The sequence below is a fragment of the Pleurodeles waltl genome, chromosome 12, assembly GCF_031143425.1.
Source record: "Pleurodeles waltl isolate 20211129_DDA chromosome 12, aPleWal1.hap1.20221129, whole genome shotgun sequence".
In the NCBI taxonomy this organism is placed as follows: domain Eukaryota; kingdom Metazoa; phylum Chordata; class Amphibia; order Caudata; family Salamandridae; genus Pleurodeles; species Pleurodeles waltl.
Genome location: NC_090451.1, coordinates 571,731,508 through 571,752,974, shown reverse-complemented (window position 1 = coordinate 571,752,974; position 21,467 = coordinate 571,731,508). Strand labels below are relative to the sequence as shown.

Below are 21,467 nucleotides of genomic sequence, written 5' to 3'. Positions count from 1 at the left end.
GGAGATCAGACTGATGCTTGTTCCTGAGTCACTTGCATTCCGTTATTTTCAAAAGCAGTCAGGTCGTTATGTGAAGCAAAGTCAATGGAAAGGCAGTAGGTGTGCCCTCAACTCCTAGATGGAAGGTGAAATGCCGCTTTCCTCCTTTCATGTAATAGGTAGATGAAAGAATATCGCGACCCTGCACCAAACCCCACGAGAGAGCTTTGTGAACTTTCCAGGAAAGAGTAAGGGGCATGTTTATATTGTTTTGCGCAGAATTTGCATCATTTTGTTTTACGCAAATTCAGTGGAAAACTAACTCCATATTTATACTTGCTGCTAGACGAGTCTAGCGCCAAATTTTTGGAGTTAAAGACAATTTTTGGACGTGGAGCTACTTTCTGTCAATGAGATGCAAAGTAGGCATTCTCGTGCAAAAGATGACTCTATGGCCTTAGTGCCATATTTATCCCCCGTGCTAAAATCACGCACGGGGGAGGAGGAGTCAAATAACGGTGCAAAGCTTGCTTTGCACCATTATTTAGCGCCTGGGTCAGGGCAGGCGTTAGGGGACCTGTGGGCCTATTTCCATGGTGGAACACCATGGAATAAGCCCACAGGTGCCCTCCCCAGGCTCCAGGGAGACCCCCACCCACACCAGAGGGACAGCGGAGGATGGGGGACCCCATCCCAGGTAAGTACAGGTAAGTATTTTTTTTTTAAATGGGCCCTCCTACATGGCACTGGGTGCAGTGGCCTTGCCCAGGGGACCCTGGTCCCCTATGCTGGCCATTCAGATGGGGGGGGGCATAATTCCTGTCTTTCTAAGACCGGAGTCATGTGATATGGATGGTTTTGCATCAGAAAATGATGCTAGGCTGGATAGTCATTTTTTTTACTCTAATCTGCCTAACGTCATTTTTTTGTGTGCAAAAGCCCCTTCTTCCATACCGCCAGCCCAACCTGGCTAGTGCCATTTTTTTTTACGGTAGCCTACTGTTTGCACCGGTTTGCACCATTCCATAAATATGGTGCCCGGCTGGTGCTCAGAAATGGTGCAAGCCAGAACTAAACGTTTTGGTGCAAAACTGTGTTAGTGCAGTTTTGCACCAAAAACTATAAATCAGGGCTTAAATACCAGGGGACACTCCCCACTGGCAACAGTTCCTTTGCTTTTTTATCCATGTTCATATGATCACCATGTTTCATTTTCCTTCCTATGCTGTCCTGCTTCGTGCCGTCTGTCTACCCACCCGTCCACTGTCTCCATCTACCTTGTCCCACCGTGTGATGCCTACTGTGCTCATCTACTCCATCAATCAGCAGTTTTGCCGCCTCAGCCGCCTCCACCAGGTATTTGTTTCTGCACTTGGCAACCTTCACCGAATGTTCCCACTGCTTTCTCTGCATGTGCAAATTTTATCTGCAGTTCAGACTTTTTAAGGACAGTGTTTTGATATGGGTCTTTAATCAAAATATTGCCAATACAGACATCTTGCATCATAGAGTGTGTGGTATAAATAAAAGAAAAAAGTATGGGGTGAAGAGTGGGCTTCTTAAAATAAAGGTTGATAAATCGACGTAACGTACTTCCAGTGTGAATGATAGGGGCATTCATGATAATCCACTGTCTGTGCACATATGAAATGCCACATTATTTTGAGGGCCATTCCTTGCTTGTAAGAACATTACTTGTGATTTTTACAATATTTTAAAATATTCCACGCAAAATAGTGACATTTGAGATAGCAGTGACCAGTGCCAAGAGGTGAGTAGAAGTAAGCAAGTGATCATTCAAAACAACTGACGCAGGCATAATATGGCGTAAGGGTTTACAAAGTGGCGCCATGCAAGCATTGCACCACTTTGTAAATATGGCGCGGGGAAATGCCACCTTAACGACACATTTGTGTTGAAATAAATGCCAAAAATGTGGCGCAAGGTGGCACTAGGGGTTTATAAATATTCCCCTTTGTCCACAAAGAGCTGCAGATTTGATATTCCCGAGCTGTGCCATTTGGTAGATGGTAGGGGTGAGGGATGGGACTGTAGCTTCTGTTGTTCAAGGCAAGGCAGTTTCTAGGGAAGGCCTATCCCCTTGCCTGTTCCTGATTACTGCTTCAGGAAGGTTAAGGACAACCAGATGCACATAAATCACACTTCATTGTGTCTTTGTTTTGGATACTCCTGCTTGAAGCTAGCACCATTGCTCCCAATGTGAGATCCACAAAGATGCAAAAGTCTGTATCTGAGTAGTAGGCATAACATGGAAATGGAACTACCCAAACTGGTTCTGTAGACTGTGAATCCACACCCCTTTATGGACAATGTATATGAAAATGGGATACAAAAAAAACAACTCTATTCCAGTTACAAGTTCTTCAAGGATTAACGGAGTGCTCCTCAGAGTACTCCAAAGGTTGATGTGTGACTAAGGCACAAAAACACGATTGAAAAGCTGAAGAACTGCCTAGAAGCATTCCAGCCTGTTCTGAGAAAGAAAGAGAGCACCTGGCCCTGTAGGAGGAGAGACTGATCTGGAGTAGAAGCCAGCTGTGTTTCCAGAATGAGGAACAGCCCGAAGTTGCCAACTACCTTTGTGAGTAAAGCTGGAAACTGATCTGTGTTGTGAGGGTTTTCCCGGTCTCCCATAGCAGCCCAAGTAGTGGGCTACAAACTAAAATCAAGCCAAGAAGCCAGTTCAGAAGGGGTCCCTCCGTGTTAACTGTTGATGATGAGCAGTGGTACGGGTATTCGGTGCCCTGCAGATGAGGGGTCCTCTGACATGGGAAGCGTAATCGCTTTAATGCAATATGAGTTCCAAATTTTAGTTTTTTGCTTGGTCAGGGCATGTTGTCTGTGTTGCGGGCGTGGTGCACTTGTACAACTTGTACAATCTTTCCCCGGTCAGGTGGAAGCAGGATAATACAGCACAATCAATGTAAGTATTTTACACAGACTAAAAATGGTTAATTTAATTGTGATGACTGTTCATGATGACATAGTTACTATAGAGGTAGCCACCACTCGAGATAAAGCTCTGCTGCTACAGCTTCTAAAGCCAATAATGAAGCAAGTGGGACTTTGTGGTTACATAGAAAAAAAGGAATATATACACCATGCCACAGTTGTTTGAATAGTTTTTAATGAGGTTACAAGTGCAACTTCCCAAATTTAATAATAATTTAACACAATTCTATATAAAATAGTCGCACTATGAAGTATATAGTGCCAAATGTATACAAACATTTTGCAGATGTAGATTCTGTGAGTCACTCACTCGCATGGTTTGCAACAGCAAAATTGTGTTTAGCCATGTACTGAACCCCCTTGGTAATTTGGAAAAGCTTCCTGAACTGCAAACTCTTTCAGAGTGAAATAAAACAGATTTAAGGGCACACTGAGGGTTAGGATTATATGATATTTATTGACCACTAGGGCATATTATGTGTACAGCAGGAAGAGTTCCAGCATGAACCGCACAAATATTGTTAGGAAATGAGTAATTTTAGCTCTTTGTGTACCTACTTATTGGTCATCCATCAACAGTGATCAGAATGGGATGGGTTGGAAAATAGTGCTGAGTATGCTGAAAATCAACACTTTGGCTTGAGAAGTAGTGTAAGTGTTATTTGAGATGCCTGTTAAGAATTCTGCCTCTGTCTCACTAAAGCCCCTGTATTGCCACCGCCTTATACATAATGAAGACCATACTGTGCATAAGACACACAGAAAACAGACTTGCTTTTGTGCTTGTGCTCTAATGAAATCTTTTGAATTCTCTGGACCTCAACAATGGTAGTGTGATTTGGGTCAATTCAGCAATTGTATGAAAGCATATGCTGTCCAAATATTGTACTTGTAACGATTTTTCATAGCAGTTACATTTTTGTTGTGAAAGAAAGCAACAGAGAAGAAACATCTCCTGCACATAAGTAATGTCCCATCCCTTTCAACGATATCCTGATTCACCCTCAATTTGCCCTTTCAGAAGCTGTCACAAGACCACAAATCGCATCTTGTATGGTCTGTATTCTACCCTGTCCCGTTTGTCCCCCAACACATAAATGGCTCCAATTTGATTCCAATTCTTTATTTCGATCTCCAGGATCAGAAAAGTTTATACAAATTCAAATTCATCATACACCAGTTGAAAAGATAACAGCCATTATACTGTTCCCTAGAATGTATCTTATCAGCAACAGTGAGATTAATTAAAATTATTTTTAAAATCAACAAAAATATACTAAAATTTGTGACCAAAGGGCACAGAATACTGGATCATAGAAATAAACTATGCAAATCAAATTAAAATGTATACCAGGCATAATATAGTTTCAGAGTCAGAGCTTTGCAGAATAGTTTGTAAATATTTGTATTAGGGGTAAAGTGCAAAGTCTCTAAATATGCAAACAAGCATTAGACTCAAACAACTCAACATACAAATAGTAAAAATAAATACATTTACAAAGTACACATATATAAGCAAACTTAACCCACCTCACACGGCTTTAAGCACAATATCCAGGACACCCCAAGAGCGTTAGCACAACCAGTCGTCCACTAAACAGATGAAGCGCCAATATCAGCTGTAGCCTCAGAGGTTTTCATAATCTTCAACCGCTTAAGCCATATCGCAAGCAGGAATCTCGACACTGGGTATACTATCACTCTACTTAGACAATACACGGAGGCCCTCAGAATTTTTGGTACAGATCTGATACCCAGATTTAATTTCAATTTATTTAAGCGATAATCTAGGGGGAAAAAAACAGAATATGCTCCAAAGACTCTGATGCTGTGAACTGGGCACATATCATTTCCATACAGGTCCCTCGACCAGTTACTACTAAATTGATTGGTTAAGAGGGTCTTGAGTCTGAACTGGATATACAGTTTCCTTGCCTGCGAACAAACAATCTCATCAATAATTGTTTCAATCAGGGGCAACGGTTTGATAACCAGCTACCCCCTTGTCAGGGGACCCTGACTGGTGTGGCTTATTTGCAAGATAACATGTTCCTAATAGATTTCCTTAAGTCTGGTTTTAGAGATTGTACATAAATCTTCAGGAGAAAACCAGAACCTAAGGAGTCCCAATTTTCCCAAAAGTGAGCTCAGAGAGTTCAACCAGGGGATTTTACACACACAACTTGCAGATAGCAAGAGGGTTAACTCCACACAATAAGGCCTTAGCTCCACTGTGATCCATAATCGGTGCCAATACGTAAGGAATCTACACTCAACTTTATTAAAAGAAACACCTACGGGCCAGTTGATAAGAGCGGGATCAACGGGGTACTTGGCGGAAGCCTTAATAGTGTCCTATGGAACTGATTTTCATCAAGGGAAAGTGAATGAATAATCCCGAAGCCCCAAAGCTCACAACCATAGAGTGCCGCTCCTAAGGCCTTCGTATTATAAATTTCCTGTGCAGGGGCTACACTTCTTGAGTAGGTTTTCCTATGTATTTTTGCTATGGTGGCTGAGTACCGAGCATGGGTTGCCTGCAACTTCAGAATTTGTAACCCCCAATTTAGATTGTTATAAAGTCTCACACCCAAAGAGTCAAAGTGGTGTACCTGATTGATTACATTAATACCAACTTTGATATTCCTTGATATACCTTTGTGTCTCACTGAGCCAAGTACCATAAACTCTGTTTTGGTACTATTTATCTCAAGCCCCCTTTCAGAACAAAACATATAGAACAGATCTAAAAGCTTTTGCAGACCCTGAGGGGACTTGGGGAATAAAAGGGCCTTGTCAGCAAAGAGAAGGGCTGGGACCCTCCTGCCACCCAATGTGGGCGAGTCACAGGCATCCTTAGTCACAAAACCGACCACTCTGTTTATATATTGAATGAAAAAAGGGTGGGAGCAATAACACACCCCTGCCTGATCACTTAGAAAATGCTGAAGGGGTTGGTTAGTTGGCCATGATCACCCCACCATACCTGAGCATACTGATAAATATCCTATATGTCCTATATGTCTCTCAGCATGGAACTGAATAAGTATGTTCAAAAGGATAGCTGCATACCCATTTCTTGTAGTACCGCCCCCAAAGTTTTGGTCTGGGGCTCAGGATGAAGGCAGCATGCAAATCGTCAAAGGCAGTATAAAGTTTGCCCCCGGAAGACCTTGTGAGGTCAGAAAGGATGACATAATCCTCAGATCACCTATTTAAATGAACCAGAATCTGTTTGCAAAAGATTTTCTGAAGAGCATCGAACAGACTAATAGGTCTATCATTGCTTGAGTCACAGCGATCCCCTTTTTTGTATATCAGAACTATTTCTGCCATATTGCAGGATTTCAGGAGCTCCATACCTGCTAAAATTGCATTTGACAGAAGATTAATATAAGTTACCTACACTTTGATGTTTGATAGATAGAGGTTGTTAGGCAGCATATCAAGACCAAGGGCCTTTGAAACTAAACTGGAGGAAATGGCTGACATAGTCTCATTTAACCCCAGCATCCGGGGGGTAGTATCTATTACCTAAGTAGACCTGCTCAGGAGGTCACACCAAACTTTTCTCAGCCTTGTTGCAGTCCGCCTCATAGAGATTGCCAAAATGTTTGGCCCACTGCTAGGGTTGTACACAAAACTCAACATTTCTATTAGGTTCATTCTCAAAGATAGAAAATGAATTCCAGAAGGCCTTAGTATCCCTACTAGCCATGGAATCCTTCAAGTAGTCCCAAAGGGTGTTTTCACACTCTCTCTTTGCCATGATTAGCTCCCTCCTATAGGCCTTTCTCATTTTTACAAGTATGTCTCTGAGGCAAATTTTGGCAGCAGCAATGAGATCAGCCTTAGCTGCCCTGCATGGTTTATTGGTCCCCATTGGCTCTTTCCTCACCAACTTTCTCCTCTTAGCTAAAAGACTTATTACATTATAAAATAATTGATCATGCACTGTTCCAAACCTATTCACATCATTACTGTCACCGAGATTAACTGTTTCCTCTTTAACCAAGTGATTAACTGTGTCTAACACCTCAGAATACCTCTTTACCTACTTCCACCTGATGGTTTTATCACTGTTTGAATAAAATACCTCGCCCGGGTCCTGATGACCATAGGTAACAGACTGCCTTTCCAAGCACCTTTCAAGATATAAGGAGAGTACATTATGGTCGCTGTCCTTCCCTTCCAGGAAAACCATATCTTTAATGAAGGGCCAAAATGTAATTTGGACGAGAAAATAATCAATTCTACTCAGGCAACCCACAGAATTAAAAGTGGGTTTGCCCTGTAGATCCAAGGGGGTCCTACCACTGGCTACTTTAAGATCAAGTTAAGAGCAAGTGCACCAGCTGTGCTGCATGTGGTGACCATCTGGCAGGGTATAGCTCTACTTGAGGGATATGCCATTGCAAGTTGATTTCGGAGGTTAGATCAGGGCCATCTGCTGACTGAGGTTCAAATGTAGTATTAAGGTCCCCAGCTACAAGAACATAGGAGTCATTTGGGAAATCATAATATAGGGATTCTAATCCCATCAAGGTATACATGTAGCTAGACTGGGCATCCACCCAATTACATACATTGAAAAGGGACAGGGTTACACCTGAGGCAAATGCAAGAGTTAAGGCCAGTAAATCTATGGATTCAGTAGAAATGGGGGTAATTTTGCATTGAAGAGCGATTTTGACCAAATAGCTTTACCTCCAAAGGGTCTCCCCCTTTTGGGCTCCACCATTCTGAAGAGTTAACAACACATCCCAGGAGTTCGGGCCTCATCTACCAATTTTGTAGTGAGCTGTACCATTTTACAAGGCTCAATAACAAAGGTGCACTGTTCCTGACTATAGGGTGAACAGTTAAAGTTTAGGAGCTAGAACCCTCACACACCCAGTGGGTGTCATGCTTCATCATAGGGAAGCTCCTCGTCAGACCGGCTGGTGCAATGTCTGACGGGCTCCCCTTTCGGGGGCTCTTTGCCGGAGATCTTTTTTGGTGTGTGGTGGCTGCCGTTGAAGTTGTGGAGGTCAGACACTCTGAATGGCAGGAGAGTGGAAAGAATTTAAGATTGATTAGAAACCCCTGAAATCATTCTGTTTAATATGTATCCAGAGGGGTTACGATCAAGATTAAAAACACTATTAAGTGGAGATTGAGAATAATGCTCAACCACTTAAGAAAGCCTGGAGTACTGGGAAATTGTCACCTGCCCCCTAGGGTCTGGTCAACATGTTTCGCGTAATATTGGTCGTGAAAGATCCTTTAACGCTTCATCAGGACCTACATCAAACTAGACTTCTCCTGGCTATATACAAAAAGAAAGAAAACACTATCTAATAATGCGTATGGAAGGTAAGTAGCAGTCACTTACATTTATGTGAACTGTCTCGTCAGTAGTCTGTAACAATAAATGTCGCCCTAGAAACAAAAAAAATTATAATACACACAAAACTGAGAGCACGGTTGTTTGAACTTCACCCCCAATGTGAATCTGTGCATCGCGTGGTGTCAAAATAAAAATAAAAAAAACACACAATATTTGCTTACCCGCCCTCTTCGTATGGGGGGCCCCTTAGGGAGTAGCACGATCCAGCCTATAGCTTCTGGTAGGGGTGAGAAGTTATTAATACATGAAAAACTATATATATATGACCGCCTTCAGTGGGGGACAATATCTGCAATAGAATAACCCCTAAAACAAAAGGTATTGGTGCCGAGATAAATTAATATACAGTGCAACGTTGAATAACATCGTTCTGACATCATCATAATTTGTAGATCTCATATCTGTGAAAAAGTCATATATAAATACCTTTTTGTCTGTAACAAATATCTGCTAGAGTAACTGGCTCCATAAGTTAATAGTAATAATATCTCATGGATTAGAGCATATTTCCATCCGACCATCGTTTGGGATCAAGCAGTCTCACTCGGTCAGAGTATATTTAACTTAGTGAAAAAATCCAGAGCTAGTCTCTTTAGAGCGCTATCCTCGAAGTACAAGAACCCCCCCACCTCACTTACTTGTCTATAGGCGTCTTCAATTTGAGACACCTACCCGCAGGCGTGCTCACCCTGGAAGTGGAGGATCGAAGTTCGATCGGTTCATTATGAACGCGGTTACGGAGCTAATTACTTCCGCGTTGTGACAACGTTAGCTCATGGAAATAAAAAACGGACTACAGGAAGTCCGAATAGTTAGCAAGTGTCGGATTGTACACTATCAGTGCGTCGGCCATTTTTAAAAAGGGTTGAGGCGGCTGATCTCAGGTAGAATTAAGAGAATATAAACAAAGGCCACATGGTAAAAGTATATTTGTCAAACGTCACGAATGTAGTCAGTATATGGGATTGTCAGTCATAGATCGGACAAGCTATAAACTAGCAGTAAAGAAACGAAGGTTCATTGTTCTTTTTATTCAAAAACCAGAAAAGTTCAGGGATAAACCCATTGATTAGGGGGCATAAGTGTTTATGAAAAAATTCGTCTTATTTGATGAAAAAAAGTCAATGGTCCATGATCTTATCGAGACAAAGATGCCCAAGGGATATCATCGTTAAACCCAGTAATGTTGGTATGTAATTTAAACACCCAGCGTTGTTCTAATCTAAACAGTGATTGGGAGGAGTCATTAATGAACTTAGGGGATTCCAACACTACCCAGCGCAAATCGTCTGGATGGTGGGGTTTTTCAAGAAAGTGCGCACTTAATTTAGTAGTTATTCGGCCACATCTAATATTACTTCTGTGTTCATTGATCCTTGTCTTAACAGGTCTAGTGGTCATTCCTATATATCGTAGACCACATGGACATGTTATCATGTACACGCAATACTTCGTATTGCAGTTTGTATGTTTTGTAAGGTTCCATCGGCCGATGGGTGCTAGATCAAGTGTCTTAGTATGATATGTCAACGGACAGACGTTACATTGTCCACATGGGTAGTGTCCTGATACTGGAGGAAGATTCCAGAGTGATGTCTGGGTCTGTGTGATGTTTCTAGGACGAGTGTGGATTATCAGGTCCTTGATATTCTGTGATCGTTTAAAGGCAAAACCTTTTACCCCCCTGTCCAACAAAATCAAGAGATCTATCTTGAAAAGATGGTCAATACTTGGCAGCAGTGGCTGTAACATTCCTAGACCACTTTTTGCCTTTCAACGATCACAGAATATCAAGGACCTGATAATCCACACTCGTCCTAGAAACATCACACAGACCCAGACATCACTCTGGAATCTTCCTCCAGTATCAGGACACTACCCATGTGGACAATGTAACGTCTGTCCGTTGACATATCATACTAAGACACTTGATCTAGCACCCATCGGCCGATGGAACCTTACAAAACATACAAACTGCAATACGAAGTATTGCGTGTACATGATAACATGTCCATGTGGTCTACGATATATAGGAATGACCACTAGACCTGTTAAGACAAGGATCAATGAACACAGAAGTAATATTAGATGTGGCCGAATAACTACTAAATTAAGTGCGCACTTTCTTGAAAAACCCCACCATCCAGACGATTTGCGCTGGGTAGTGTTGGAATCCCCTAAGTTCATTAATGACTCCTCCCAATCACTGTTTAGATTAGAACAACGCTGGGTGTTTAAATTACATACCAACATTACTGGGTTTAACGATGATATCCCTTGGGCATCTTTGTCTCGATAAGATCATGGACCATTGACTTTTTTTCATCAAATAAGACGAATTTTTTCATAAACACTTATGCCCCCTAATCAATGGGTTTATCCCTGAACTTTTCTGGTTTTTGAATAAAAAGAACAATGAACCTTCGTTTCTTTACTGCTAGTTTATAGCTTGTCCGATCTATGACTGACAATCCCATATACTGACTACATTCGTGACGTTTGACAAATATACTTTTACCATGTGGCCTTTGTTTATATTCTCTTAATTCTACCTGAGATCAGCCGCCTCAACCCTTTTTAAAAATGGCCGACGCACTGATAGTGTACAATCCGACACTTGCTAACTATTCGGACTTCCTGTAGTCCGTTTTTTATTTCCATGAGCTAACGTTGTCACAACGCGGAAGTAATTAGCTCCGTAACCGCGTTCATAATGAACCGATCGAACTTCGATCCTCCACTTCCAGGGTGAGCACGCCTGCGGGTAGGTGTCTCAAATTGAAGACGCCTATAGACAAGTAAGTGAGGTGGGGGGGTTCTTGTACTTTGAGGATAGCGCTCTAAAGAGACTAGCTCTGGATTTTTTCACTAAGTTAAATATACTCTGACCGAGTGAGACTGCTTGATCCCAAACGATGGTCGGATGGAAATATGCTCTAATCCATGAGATATTATTACTATTAACTTATGGAGCCAGTTACTCTAGCAGATATTTGTTACAGACAAAAAGGTATTTATATATGACTTTTTCACAGATATGAGATCTACAAATTATGATGATGTCAGAACGATGTTATTCAACGTTGCACTGTATATTAATTTATCTCGGCACCAATACCTTTTGTTTTAGGGGTTATTCTATTGCAGATATTGTCCCCCACTGAAGGCGGTCATATATATATAGTTTTTCATGTATTAATAACTTCTCACCCCTACCAGAAGCTATAGGCTGGATCGTGCTACTCCCTAAGGGGCCCCCCATACGAAGAGGGCGGGTAAGCAAATATTGTGTGTTTTTTTTATTTTTATTTTGACACCACGCGATGCACAGATTCACATTGGGGGTGAAGTTCAAACAACCGTGCTCTCAGTTTTGTGTGTATTATAATTTTTTTTGTTTCTAGGGCGACATTTATTGTTACAGACTACTGACGAGACAGTTCACATAAATGTAAGTGACTGCTACTTACCTTCCATACACATTATTAGATAGTGTTTTCTTTCTTTTTGTATATAGCCAGGAGAAGTCTAGTTTGATGTAGGTCCTGATGAAGCGTTAAAGGATCTTTCACGACCAATATTACGTGAAACATGTTGACCAGACCCTAGGGGGCAGGTGACAATTTCCCAGTACTCCAGGCTTTCTTAAGTGGCTGAGCATTATTCTCAATCTCCACTTAATAGTGTTTTTAATCTTGATCGTAACCCCTCTGGATACATATTAAACAGAATGAGTTCAGGGGTTTCTAATCAATCTTAAATTCTTTCCACTCTCCTGCCATTCAGAGTGTCTGACCTCCACAACTTCAACGGCAGCCACCACACACCAAAAAAGATCTCCGGCAAAGAGCCCCCGAAAGGGGAGCCCGTCAGACATTGCACCAGCCGGTCTGACGAGGAGCTTCCCGATGATGAAGCATGACACCCACTGGGTGTGTGAGGGTTCTAGCTCCTAAACTTTAACTGTTCACCCTATAGTCAGGAACAGTGCACCTTTGTTATTGATTATATGTATAGGGAGCATGTGCACTGGACCTTTAATTCTCCCGATCCCTCTCTTGGTTGATACCATTTTACAAGGCTGTCATTTTGCAGAAGGCCACAACTTATCCCCAATTGCTGCCATCTTGTGAGTAGGGCTCACCTCATTACTCAAGGCCAACATTCTGTGCTGAGTGAAGCCACCATATGATGTCACATTTTCTTTTTTAGCAGGCCACCTTAATAGGAAATACCAGTCATCACCCAAAGCCACTATTTTGGGTGAGCTATAACAACAAAGGCTGCTACCAATGTGTACCAGTGTCCCACAGCACCACAAAGTATTTTCATTTTGGCCACTATATTGGTGGCCCTCTATTAGAACACTGAGAATGTACTGCAACCTCCCTCCCACTGTAAACCTGTGCACTAAGAATCTCCAATCTGTCAATCCTTGCAATCCCAACTCTGATGTGGAATGCTGTTTGCTTTCCTCCTGGTGACGCCTCTACCTCCTTGCTTGAGGCTGATGCCTTTACAAAATCCTTCTTGGTGAAACCAGTGACCCTTTCTTCTATCACAAGAAAAGGTATGGTCAAGTAACAAGACTGTGAATTCCTCCTTGTGTGTAAAAAGATTCCTAAAAACCAGGATACAAAATTATGACAGCTGCATACATGAGGAGCACACACCAAAAGAGACATACAGGATATTTATCAGTATCAGCATACAACACAATATAGTTTGTATGGCTAGCTGTACTCTGAAATACAAGGCTAAAAGGTGTGGCTTTTATACATCAGGATAAGCAAAGAAAATCAAAGAGACATTTGCATACACAGTACTTTTTCTTTATTTACTGTTACCTTTATCTTGAAGTGAAAGTAAAGGTTCGATGGCATCTGTCGCTGTAGATACACATGTTGTGCATAGCCCGCCAGCCCGCCATCTGGTGTTGGGTCGGAGTGTTACAAGTTGTTTTTCTTCGAAGAAGTCTTTCGAGTCACGGGACCGAGGGACTCCTCCTCTTTGTCTCCATTGCGCATGGGCGTCGACTCCATCTTCGATTGTTTTCTTTCCGCCATCGGGTTCGGACGTGTTCCTTTCGCTCTGGGTTTCGGAACGGAAAGTTGGCTCAAAATCGGAAAATTACGTCGGTATTGTTGCGTTCGGGATCGGGTTAGATAGCATCGACATCGAATCGAATCGTTAAGATCTCCGTTGCCCTTCGGGGTAGTTTTCGATCCCCCGTCGGGGCCTGGTCGGCCCGACCGCGTGACATCGACGCTGATGGAACGGACCCCGTTCCGATTCTGTCCTAAATGCCACAACAAATACCCATATACAGACCAACATTCGGTCTGTAACCTGTGCCTGTTGCCCGAGCACAGGGAAGAAACTTTTGAGGCCTGTCGTGCGTTCCGGTCCCGAAAAACGCTCCGTGACCGACGAGCCAGAAGACTGCAAATGGCGTCCACGCCGACAGGACACCGAGAATTCGAGGAACAAGAAGAAGTAGAAGCCTTCTCGATCCATGAATCGGACTCGGACGAATTCGACGACCATGAAACAGTGAGTAAGACGTCGAAGATAGCACACAAGAAAACTGACAAGGCCCAGGGGACGCCACTGCCATCAGGCCATGGCTCAACCCATAAAATCGGTGACCGACCATCGGCACCGAAGAAGGCCGAAATAGTGCCGAGATCGTCCGACTTGGGTCGAGACACAGGCACCCAGCCATCTCGGGACCGAGATAGTGCTGCCGACAAAGATCGACGCCGAGATAGCGGAGCCGAAGCTGCTTGACGCAGAGACAGCAGCACCGAGGAGGATCGACACCGAGAGGGTTCGACTCTGAAAAAGAGAAAAGTCGCCTCTGAGCCGAAAAAGAGCGTGGACATAGTTTCGGTGCCAAAACGACCCGCAACCGAGCCAACTACCGGTTCCTATTCAGAGGAACAATCACTGTCCTCTCAAATGCGAAAGCATAGATTCGAGGAGGAATTACAATCCACCGAGGTGGACCACACTCAAAAACGGATTTTTATACAGAGTGGAACAGGGAAAATAAGCACCCTTCCCCCTATTAGGAGGAAGAGGAGACTTGAATTCCAACAAGAACCACAAACAAAACTGGTGAAGAAGGTAACTCCGCCACCCTCTCCTCCACCTGTAGCTCACATTTCACTGGCACAGACTCCGTCACATTCACCGGCTCACACCACCTTAAGCCAAGGTGACCTGGACCAAGATGCTTGGGACTTATACGACGCCCCAGTGTCAGACAACAGTCCAGAGGCGTATCCTACAAAGCCCTCACCACCAGAAGACAGCACAGCATATTCACAAGTGGTGGCTAGAGCAGCAGAGTTCCATAACGTGTCTCTACACTCGGAGCCTGTCGAGGATGACTTCCTCTTCAACACCCTCTCTTCCACACATAGCACCTACCAAAGCCTGCCTATGCTCCCAGGAATGCTAAGGCACGCAAAGGACATATTCAAAGAGCCTGTCAAGAGTAGGGCAATAACACCGAGGGTGGAAAAGAAATATAAAGCACCTCCCACAGACCCAGCTTTCATCACCTCACAACTGCCACCAGATTCGGTTGTGGTAGGGGCAGCTCGCAAGAGAGCAAACTCTCACACATCGGGCGATGCACCACCCCCGGATAAGGAGAGCCGCAAGTTCGATGCAGCCGGTAAAAGGGTCGCAGTACAGGCTGCAAACCAGTGGCGCATCGCTAACTCTCAAGCGCTCCTAGCGCGATATGACAGAGCCCACTGGGACGAGATGCAACACCTCATTGAGCATCTACCCACAGAACTACAAAAGAGGGCGAAACAAGTGGTTGAGGAGGGCCAAACATCTCCAATAACCAAATACGCTCCTCTATGGACGCAGCGGACACAGCAGCAAGAACAATTAACACGGCAGTAACCATACGAAGGCACGCGTGGCTACGAACATCTTGTTTTAAACCAGAGATACAGTAGGCGGTGCTCAATATGCCATTCAATGAGCAACAATTGTTCGGACCTGAAGTGGACACGGCAATTGAGAAGCTAAAAAAGGACACTGACACTGCAAAAGCCATGGGCGCGCTCTACTCCCCGCAGAGCAGAGGCACTTTCAACACCTTCCGCAAGACAACCTTTAGAGGGGGGTTTCGGGGTCAAGCCACACAAGCCAGTACCTCACATTCAACACCGTCCACCTACCAGGGACAGTACCAAAGGGGAGGCTTTCGGGGCCAATACAGAGGAGGACAATTCCCTAGAAGCAGGGGAAAATTTAAAAGCCCCAAAACACCTAGAACCAAACAGTAACTCACACGTCACTCATCCCCTCCACACAACACCAGTGGGGGGAAGAATAAGTCAGTATTACCAAGCGTGGGAGAAAATAACAACAGACACTTGGGTCTTAGCAATTATCCAACATGGTTATTGCATAGAATTTCTACAAATCCCTCCAAACATACCACCAAAAACACAGAATATATCAAAACAACATTCGGACCTCCTAGAAATAGAAGTTCAAGCATTACTGCAAAAGAACGCAATAGAACTGGTACCAGATACACAAACAAATACAGGGGTTTACTCACTGTACTTTCTAATAGCAAAGAAGGACAAAACACTGAGACCAATCCTAGACCTCAGAACACTAAACACATACATCAAATCAGAACACTTTCACATGGTCACGCTACAGGAAGTGTTACCATTGCTAAAGCAACAAGATTACATGACAACCTTAGATCTCAAAGACGCGTATTTCCACATACCAATACATCCGTCGCACAGAAAATACCTAAGGTTCGTATTCAAAGGAATACATTACCAATTCAAAGTATTGCCGTTCGGTTTAACAACCGCACCAAGAGTCTTCACAAAATGCCTAGCAGTAGTGGCTGCACACATGAGAAGGCAGCAAATACACGTATTCCCGTATCTAGACGACTGGCTAATCAAGACCGACTCACTGAGAAGGTGCTCACACCACACAGATCAGGTCATACAAACTCGGTTTCACCATCAACTATGCGAAATCACACATTCTGCCGTGCAAAGTACAACAATACCTAGGAGCGACAATAGACACAACGAGGGGAATAGCCACTCCAAGTCCACAAAGGGTTCAAAATTTCCAAAAGATTATACAACGCATGTATCCAACACAAAAAATACAGGCGAAGATGATATTACAACTCCTAGGCATGATGTCCTCATGCATAGCCATTGTCCCGAACGCAAGACTACACATGAGGCCCTTACAACAGTGCCTAGCATCACAATGGTCACAAGCACAGGGTCGCCGTCTAGATCTGGTGTTAATAGACCGCCTAACATACCTCTCGCTTCTATGGTGGAACAATATAAATTTAAACAAAGGGCGGCCTTTCCAAGACCCAGTGCCACAATACGTGATAACAACAGATGCTTCCATGACAGGGTGGGGAGCACACCTCAATCAACACAGCATACAAGGACAATGGGATGTACATCAAAGAAAGCTGCATATAAATCACCTCAAACTACTAGCAGTTTTCCAAGCATTAAAAGCATTTCAACCAATCATAACTCACAAATACATTCTTGTCAAAACGGACAACATGACAACAATGTATTATCTAAACAAACAGGGGGGGACACACTCGACACAGCTGTGCCTTCTGGCACAAAAAATATGGCAATGGGCAATTCACAACCACATTCGCCTAATAGCACAGTTTATTCCAGGGATCCAGAATCAACTTGCAGACAATCTCTCTCGAGATCACCAACAGGTCCACGAATGGGAAATTCACCCCCAAATTCTAAACACTTACTTCAAACTTTGGGGAACACCTCAAATAGACTTTTTTGCAACAAAGGAGAACGCAAAATGCCAAAACTTCGCATCCAGATACCCACACAGGCAGTCTCAAGGCAATGCCCTATGGATGAACTGGTCAGGGATATTTGCGTACGCTTTTCCCCCTCTCCCTCTCCTTCCATATCTAGTAAACAAATTGAGTCAAAACAAACTCAAACTCATACTGATAGCACCAACATGGGCAAGGCAACCTTGGTACACAACACTGCTAGACCTATCAGTAGTACCCCACGTCAAGTTTCCCAACAGGCCAGATCTGTTAACACAACACAAACAACAGATCAGGCATCCAAACCCAGCATCGCTGAATCTAGCAATCTGGCTCCTGAAATCCTAGAATTCGGACACTTAAACCTCACACAAGAATGTATGGAAGTCATAAAGCAAGCTAGAAGACCATCCACTAGACACTGCTATGCAAGCAAATGGAAAAGGTTTGTTTGCTACTGCCATCATAATCAAATTCAACCATTACACGCATCTCCAAAGGATGTAGTGGGTTACTTACTACACTTACAAAAATCGAACCTGGCCTTCTCTTCCATTAAAATACACCTCGCAGCAATATCTGCATACCTGCAGATTACCCATTCAACTTCACTATTTAGGATACCTGTCATTAAAGCGTTTATGGAAGGCCTCAAAAGAATTATACCACCAAGGACACCACCCGTTCCTTCATGGAACCTCAACATCGTCTTAACAAGACTCATGGGTCCACCCTTTGAACCTATGCATTCTTGCGAAATACAATTCCTAACCTGGAAAGTTGCATTTCTCATCGCCATCACATCTCTAAGAAGAGTAAGTGAAATTCAGGCGTTTAAAATACAAGAACCTTTTATCCAACTACACAAAAATAAAGTAGTCCTAAGGACCAATCCTAAATTTTTGCCAAAGGTTATTTCACCGTTCCACCTAAATCAAACGGTAGAGCTACCAGTGTTCTTCCCACAGCCAGATTCCATAGCTGAAAGGGCACTACATACATTAGACGTCAAAAGAGCACTAATGTACTACATCGACAGAACTAAAAACATCAGAAAAACTAAACAGCTGTTTATTGCATTTCAAAAACCTCACGCAGGAAACCCAATATCGAAACAGGGTATAGCCAGATGGATAGTTAAGTGCATCCAAATCTGCGACATTAAAGCAAAAAGACAACTTCCCATTACACCAAGGGCACACTCAACCAGAAAGAAAGGCGCTACCATGGCCTTCCTAGGGAATATTCCAATGCACAAAATATGTAAGGCAGCCACATGGTCTACGCCTCACACATTTACCAAGCACTACTGTGTAGACGTGCTATCCGCACAACAAGCCACAGTAGGTCAAGCCGTACTAAGAACCTTATTTCAGACTACTTCCACTCCTACAGGCTGAGCCACCGCTTTTGGGGAGATAACTGCTTACTAGTCTATGCACAACATGTGTGTCTACAGCGACAGATGCCATCGAACTGAAAATGTCACTTACCCAGTGTACATCTGTTTGTGGCATCAGTCGCTGAAGATTCACATGTGCCCACCCACCTCCCCGGGAGCCTGTAGCCGTTTGGAAGTTAGCTTCAACTTTGTACATTTGTAAATATATTAAATCTTAAATAGGTACATACTTATTCACTCCATTGCATGGGCACTATTACTAACAAACAACTCCTACCTCACCCTCTGCGGGGAAAACAATCGAAGATGGAGTCGACGCCCATGCGCAATGGAGACAAAGAGGAGGAGTCCCTCGGTCCCGTGACTCGAAAGACTTCTTCGAAGAAAAACAACTTGTAACACTCCGACCCAACACCAGATGGCGGGCTGGCGGGCTATGCACAACATGTGAATCTTCAGCGACTGATGCCACGAACAGATGTACACCGGGTAAGTGACATTTTCATTATCCTGTTTGCTTGAACTCCTGTACCATCTTCGCATAGGAAGGTACATATGGGTTGGAGAAGAAAGAGTAGTGATAACATAGTTTAATAACTACAGGAAGTAGTGGATTTAGAATTGAAGTGGGGCATTATGCCTCTTGATACAGACAAGGACAAGGCCCACTTCAGAACAAACAACTAGGGATGGTCTGCAAAAGCACATTCTAGATCTGATGGGAGAGCATTTACTGAATATACAATCACAATCACTTGTAGTGTTTCAGGGATAGTAATAAACTGTAAATAGAAGACATATGACAGTAACATTTAATTCATCTGAAAAATGGTGCTCAGTGCTCAAGTGTTGACAGCAGTGTGAAGATTTAAAAATGATATAAAGATGAGTATATCACTAATGTGGCAGTGGATCATACAGAAGGTTATCAATAATTATACTTGATAAATCATGAGTATCCCAACTGTATTGCAAGGTTTAGTCAATTGGCCATATTCTTTATGGTGTTGTGACCTATAGTGGTGTGAAAGGCCATCGTCAGGAACGAATTTGTTGAGCGTAAGTAATCGTCTGTGAACATGAAAAGGAAGGAGTATTGATCAGGTCAGGTTTAGTTTCTTAAATTTGGTTAAAAAAAAAAATATGACCACATCTGAAAAAGGCATTATTTACTTATATAAATGCTAAAAAAGTTCAAAAGGTATGAGAATGTGAATAAAGAACATTGTTCCATCAGTTAGCAGTCCTGCAACAAATTCAGAGAGAAAACAAGATCCCAAGCAAGGCCAAAGCTGATGACTTTTTGAGCAATCACAAATACCTTTATTTGAATGTCAGGCCACCACGCACACCAGTGGTTTAGATTTTCCCCAACATTTACAAGAATCTGCAAAATCCACACCTTTGAAACCAATAGTTCCTAGTTGTAGTTCAGTGCATGAACCCTTTGGTCAGTATGTTGGCACCTTTCTTAAAGACTTTGGGGCATATTTATGAGCCCCTAGCGCAACCTTGCACCACGTTTATTTTGCCGCAAATGTGGCATTAATGTGGCATTTCGCATGGCCAATATTTACAAAGTGGTGCAGTGCTTGCATTGCACCACTTTGTAAATCAGTGTGCCACATTATGCCTGCACCAGGCATAATGTGTGCAAGGGGGGCGTCCCCCCCCCATTTAGGGGGGCTAAAAAAATTGGCAAGAGGAAATCTGTGATTTTCTAGCACAATTCCTTTCAGCATTTTTAAAGCCTGCTAAGGGTAGGTGTTAAAAGGGGCCTTCAATTATTTAGAATGGGCCCCTATGTACTCTTCAGGAGTAGCACCAACATTTTGGCGCTACTCCTGCAGAGTACATCAAAAGTGTCACATAGAATGATGCTATTGCCCCCTACCCTGCGCCGTGGTGCACTGTATTTTAAATATGACGCACACATGGTGGCAATAGAGGGCTGCTAAGGGGGTGCAGGGAAAGTGGCGCTGTTTGTATTTTATACTGACAGCTGCATACGTGGTAGCACTGATTTCATGAACAAGATTAACAACATTCTGTAAAATCCTGATTCTGAATTCTTGGTCTGAATGGACATTGAGTCTTTCTACATCAATATACCTCAAAACAATGGTATTAGAGTGATATCTGAATTAGTGGACACACAACAAGCTCCCTTTGTGATCTCAACAGAACTTGCCACATTTATTTTGCTCTTTGCCCTTACAAAAAACTATTTTGAATGAACATATTACTTACGAATCAAGGTTATGCCTATAGGAGCTTTTTTGCTCCAAATGTTGCCATTCTGTATGTTAATGACTCTTGTCCTGGTTCACACTCTGCATTTTGTAGTATGTAAAGTAGTTTTGCCGTAGTACTACTTACTGTAAGGAGCAATTCACAAAACTAAGGGTGTAAATCACCCCGCTCTCTCCTGTTTTTTAACACATGTAAGTTTACTACTAAGTAGTAAATATTCGAGGGACCGGGGAGGACTGGAACAAGAGAATACTTCCTACTAATGGGAGGGATTTTAAGAGAAAGTGGAGTGGAGCCCTGTAAGTGTAGACGTTGTACTAAATTTAAAGTCATAAATGGTGAATAGCCAAAAATGAATTTACTACAAAGTATAAGAGCAAATTTACTCATGTAGATTTACGCATGTGTACATTTGCCTTGTTAATACCCGCAACTACAATGCTGAAATCAATCTATTTCATGAACATACAGTGTTTTAGAATTAATATTTTGATGACGTAGTCATGATTTTTAGTGGTGATGAAAGTATGCTACATGCTTACATGGATCGATTCTCTAGCCACCGACATGTGTTTTACTTGTAAGTAAGAATTGCTTTTGTCGTCCTTGATCTCACC

General features: G+C 42.9%; 1 protein-coding gene across 3 annotated transcripts in view; it reads left to right on the top strand.

Annotated features, from left to right (window-relative positions):
* The window catches only part of CADM3 (cell adhesion molecule 3), a 603,256-nt gene that overhangs the window by 410,255 nt on the left and 171,534 nt on the right, over nucleotides 1-21,467 (top strand). The window contains exon 8 of one of the 3 annotated variants that reach the window (XM_069217688.1): nucleotides 1,309-1,335. The exons of 1 other annotated variant lie outside the window; for it this stretch is intronic. In XM_069217688.1, the coding sequence (XP_069073789.1) occupies nucleotides 1,309-1,335 (27 nt within the window). Of the gene's footprint in view, nucleotides 1-1,305; nucleotides 1,336-21,467 lie in introns of all 3 variants that reach the window. One more of the 3 variants, XM_069217687.1, reaches the window with a different exon arrangement.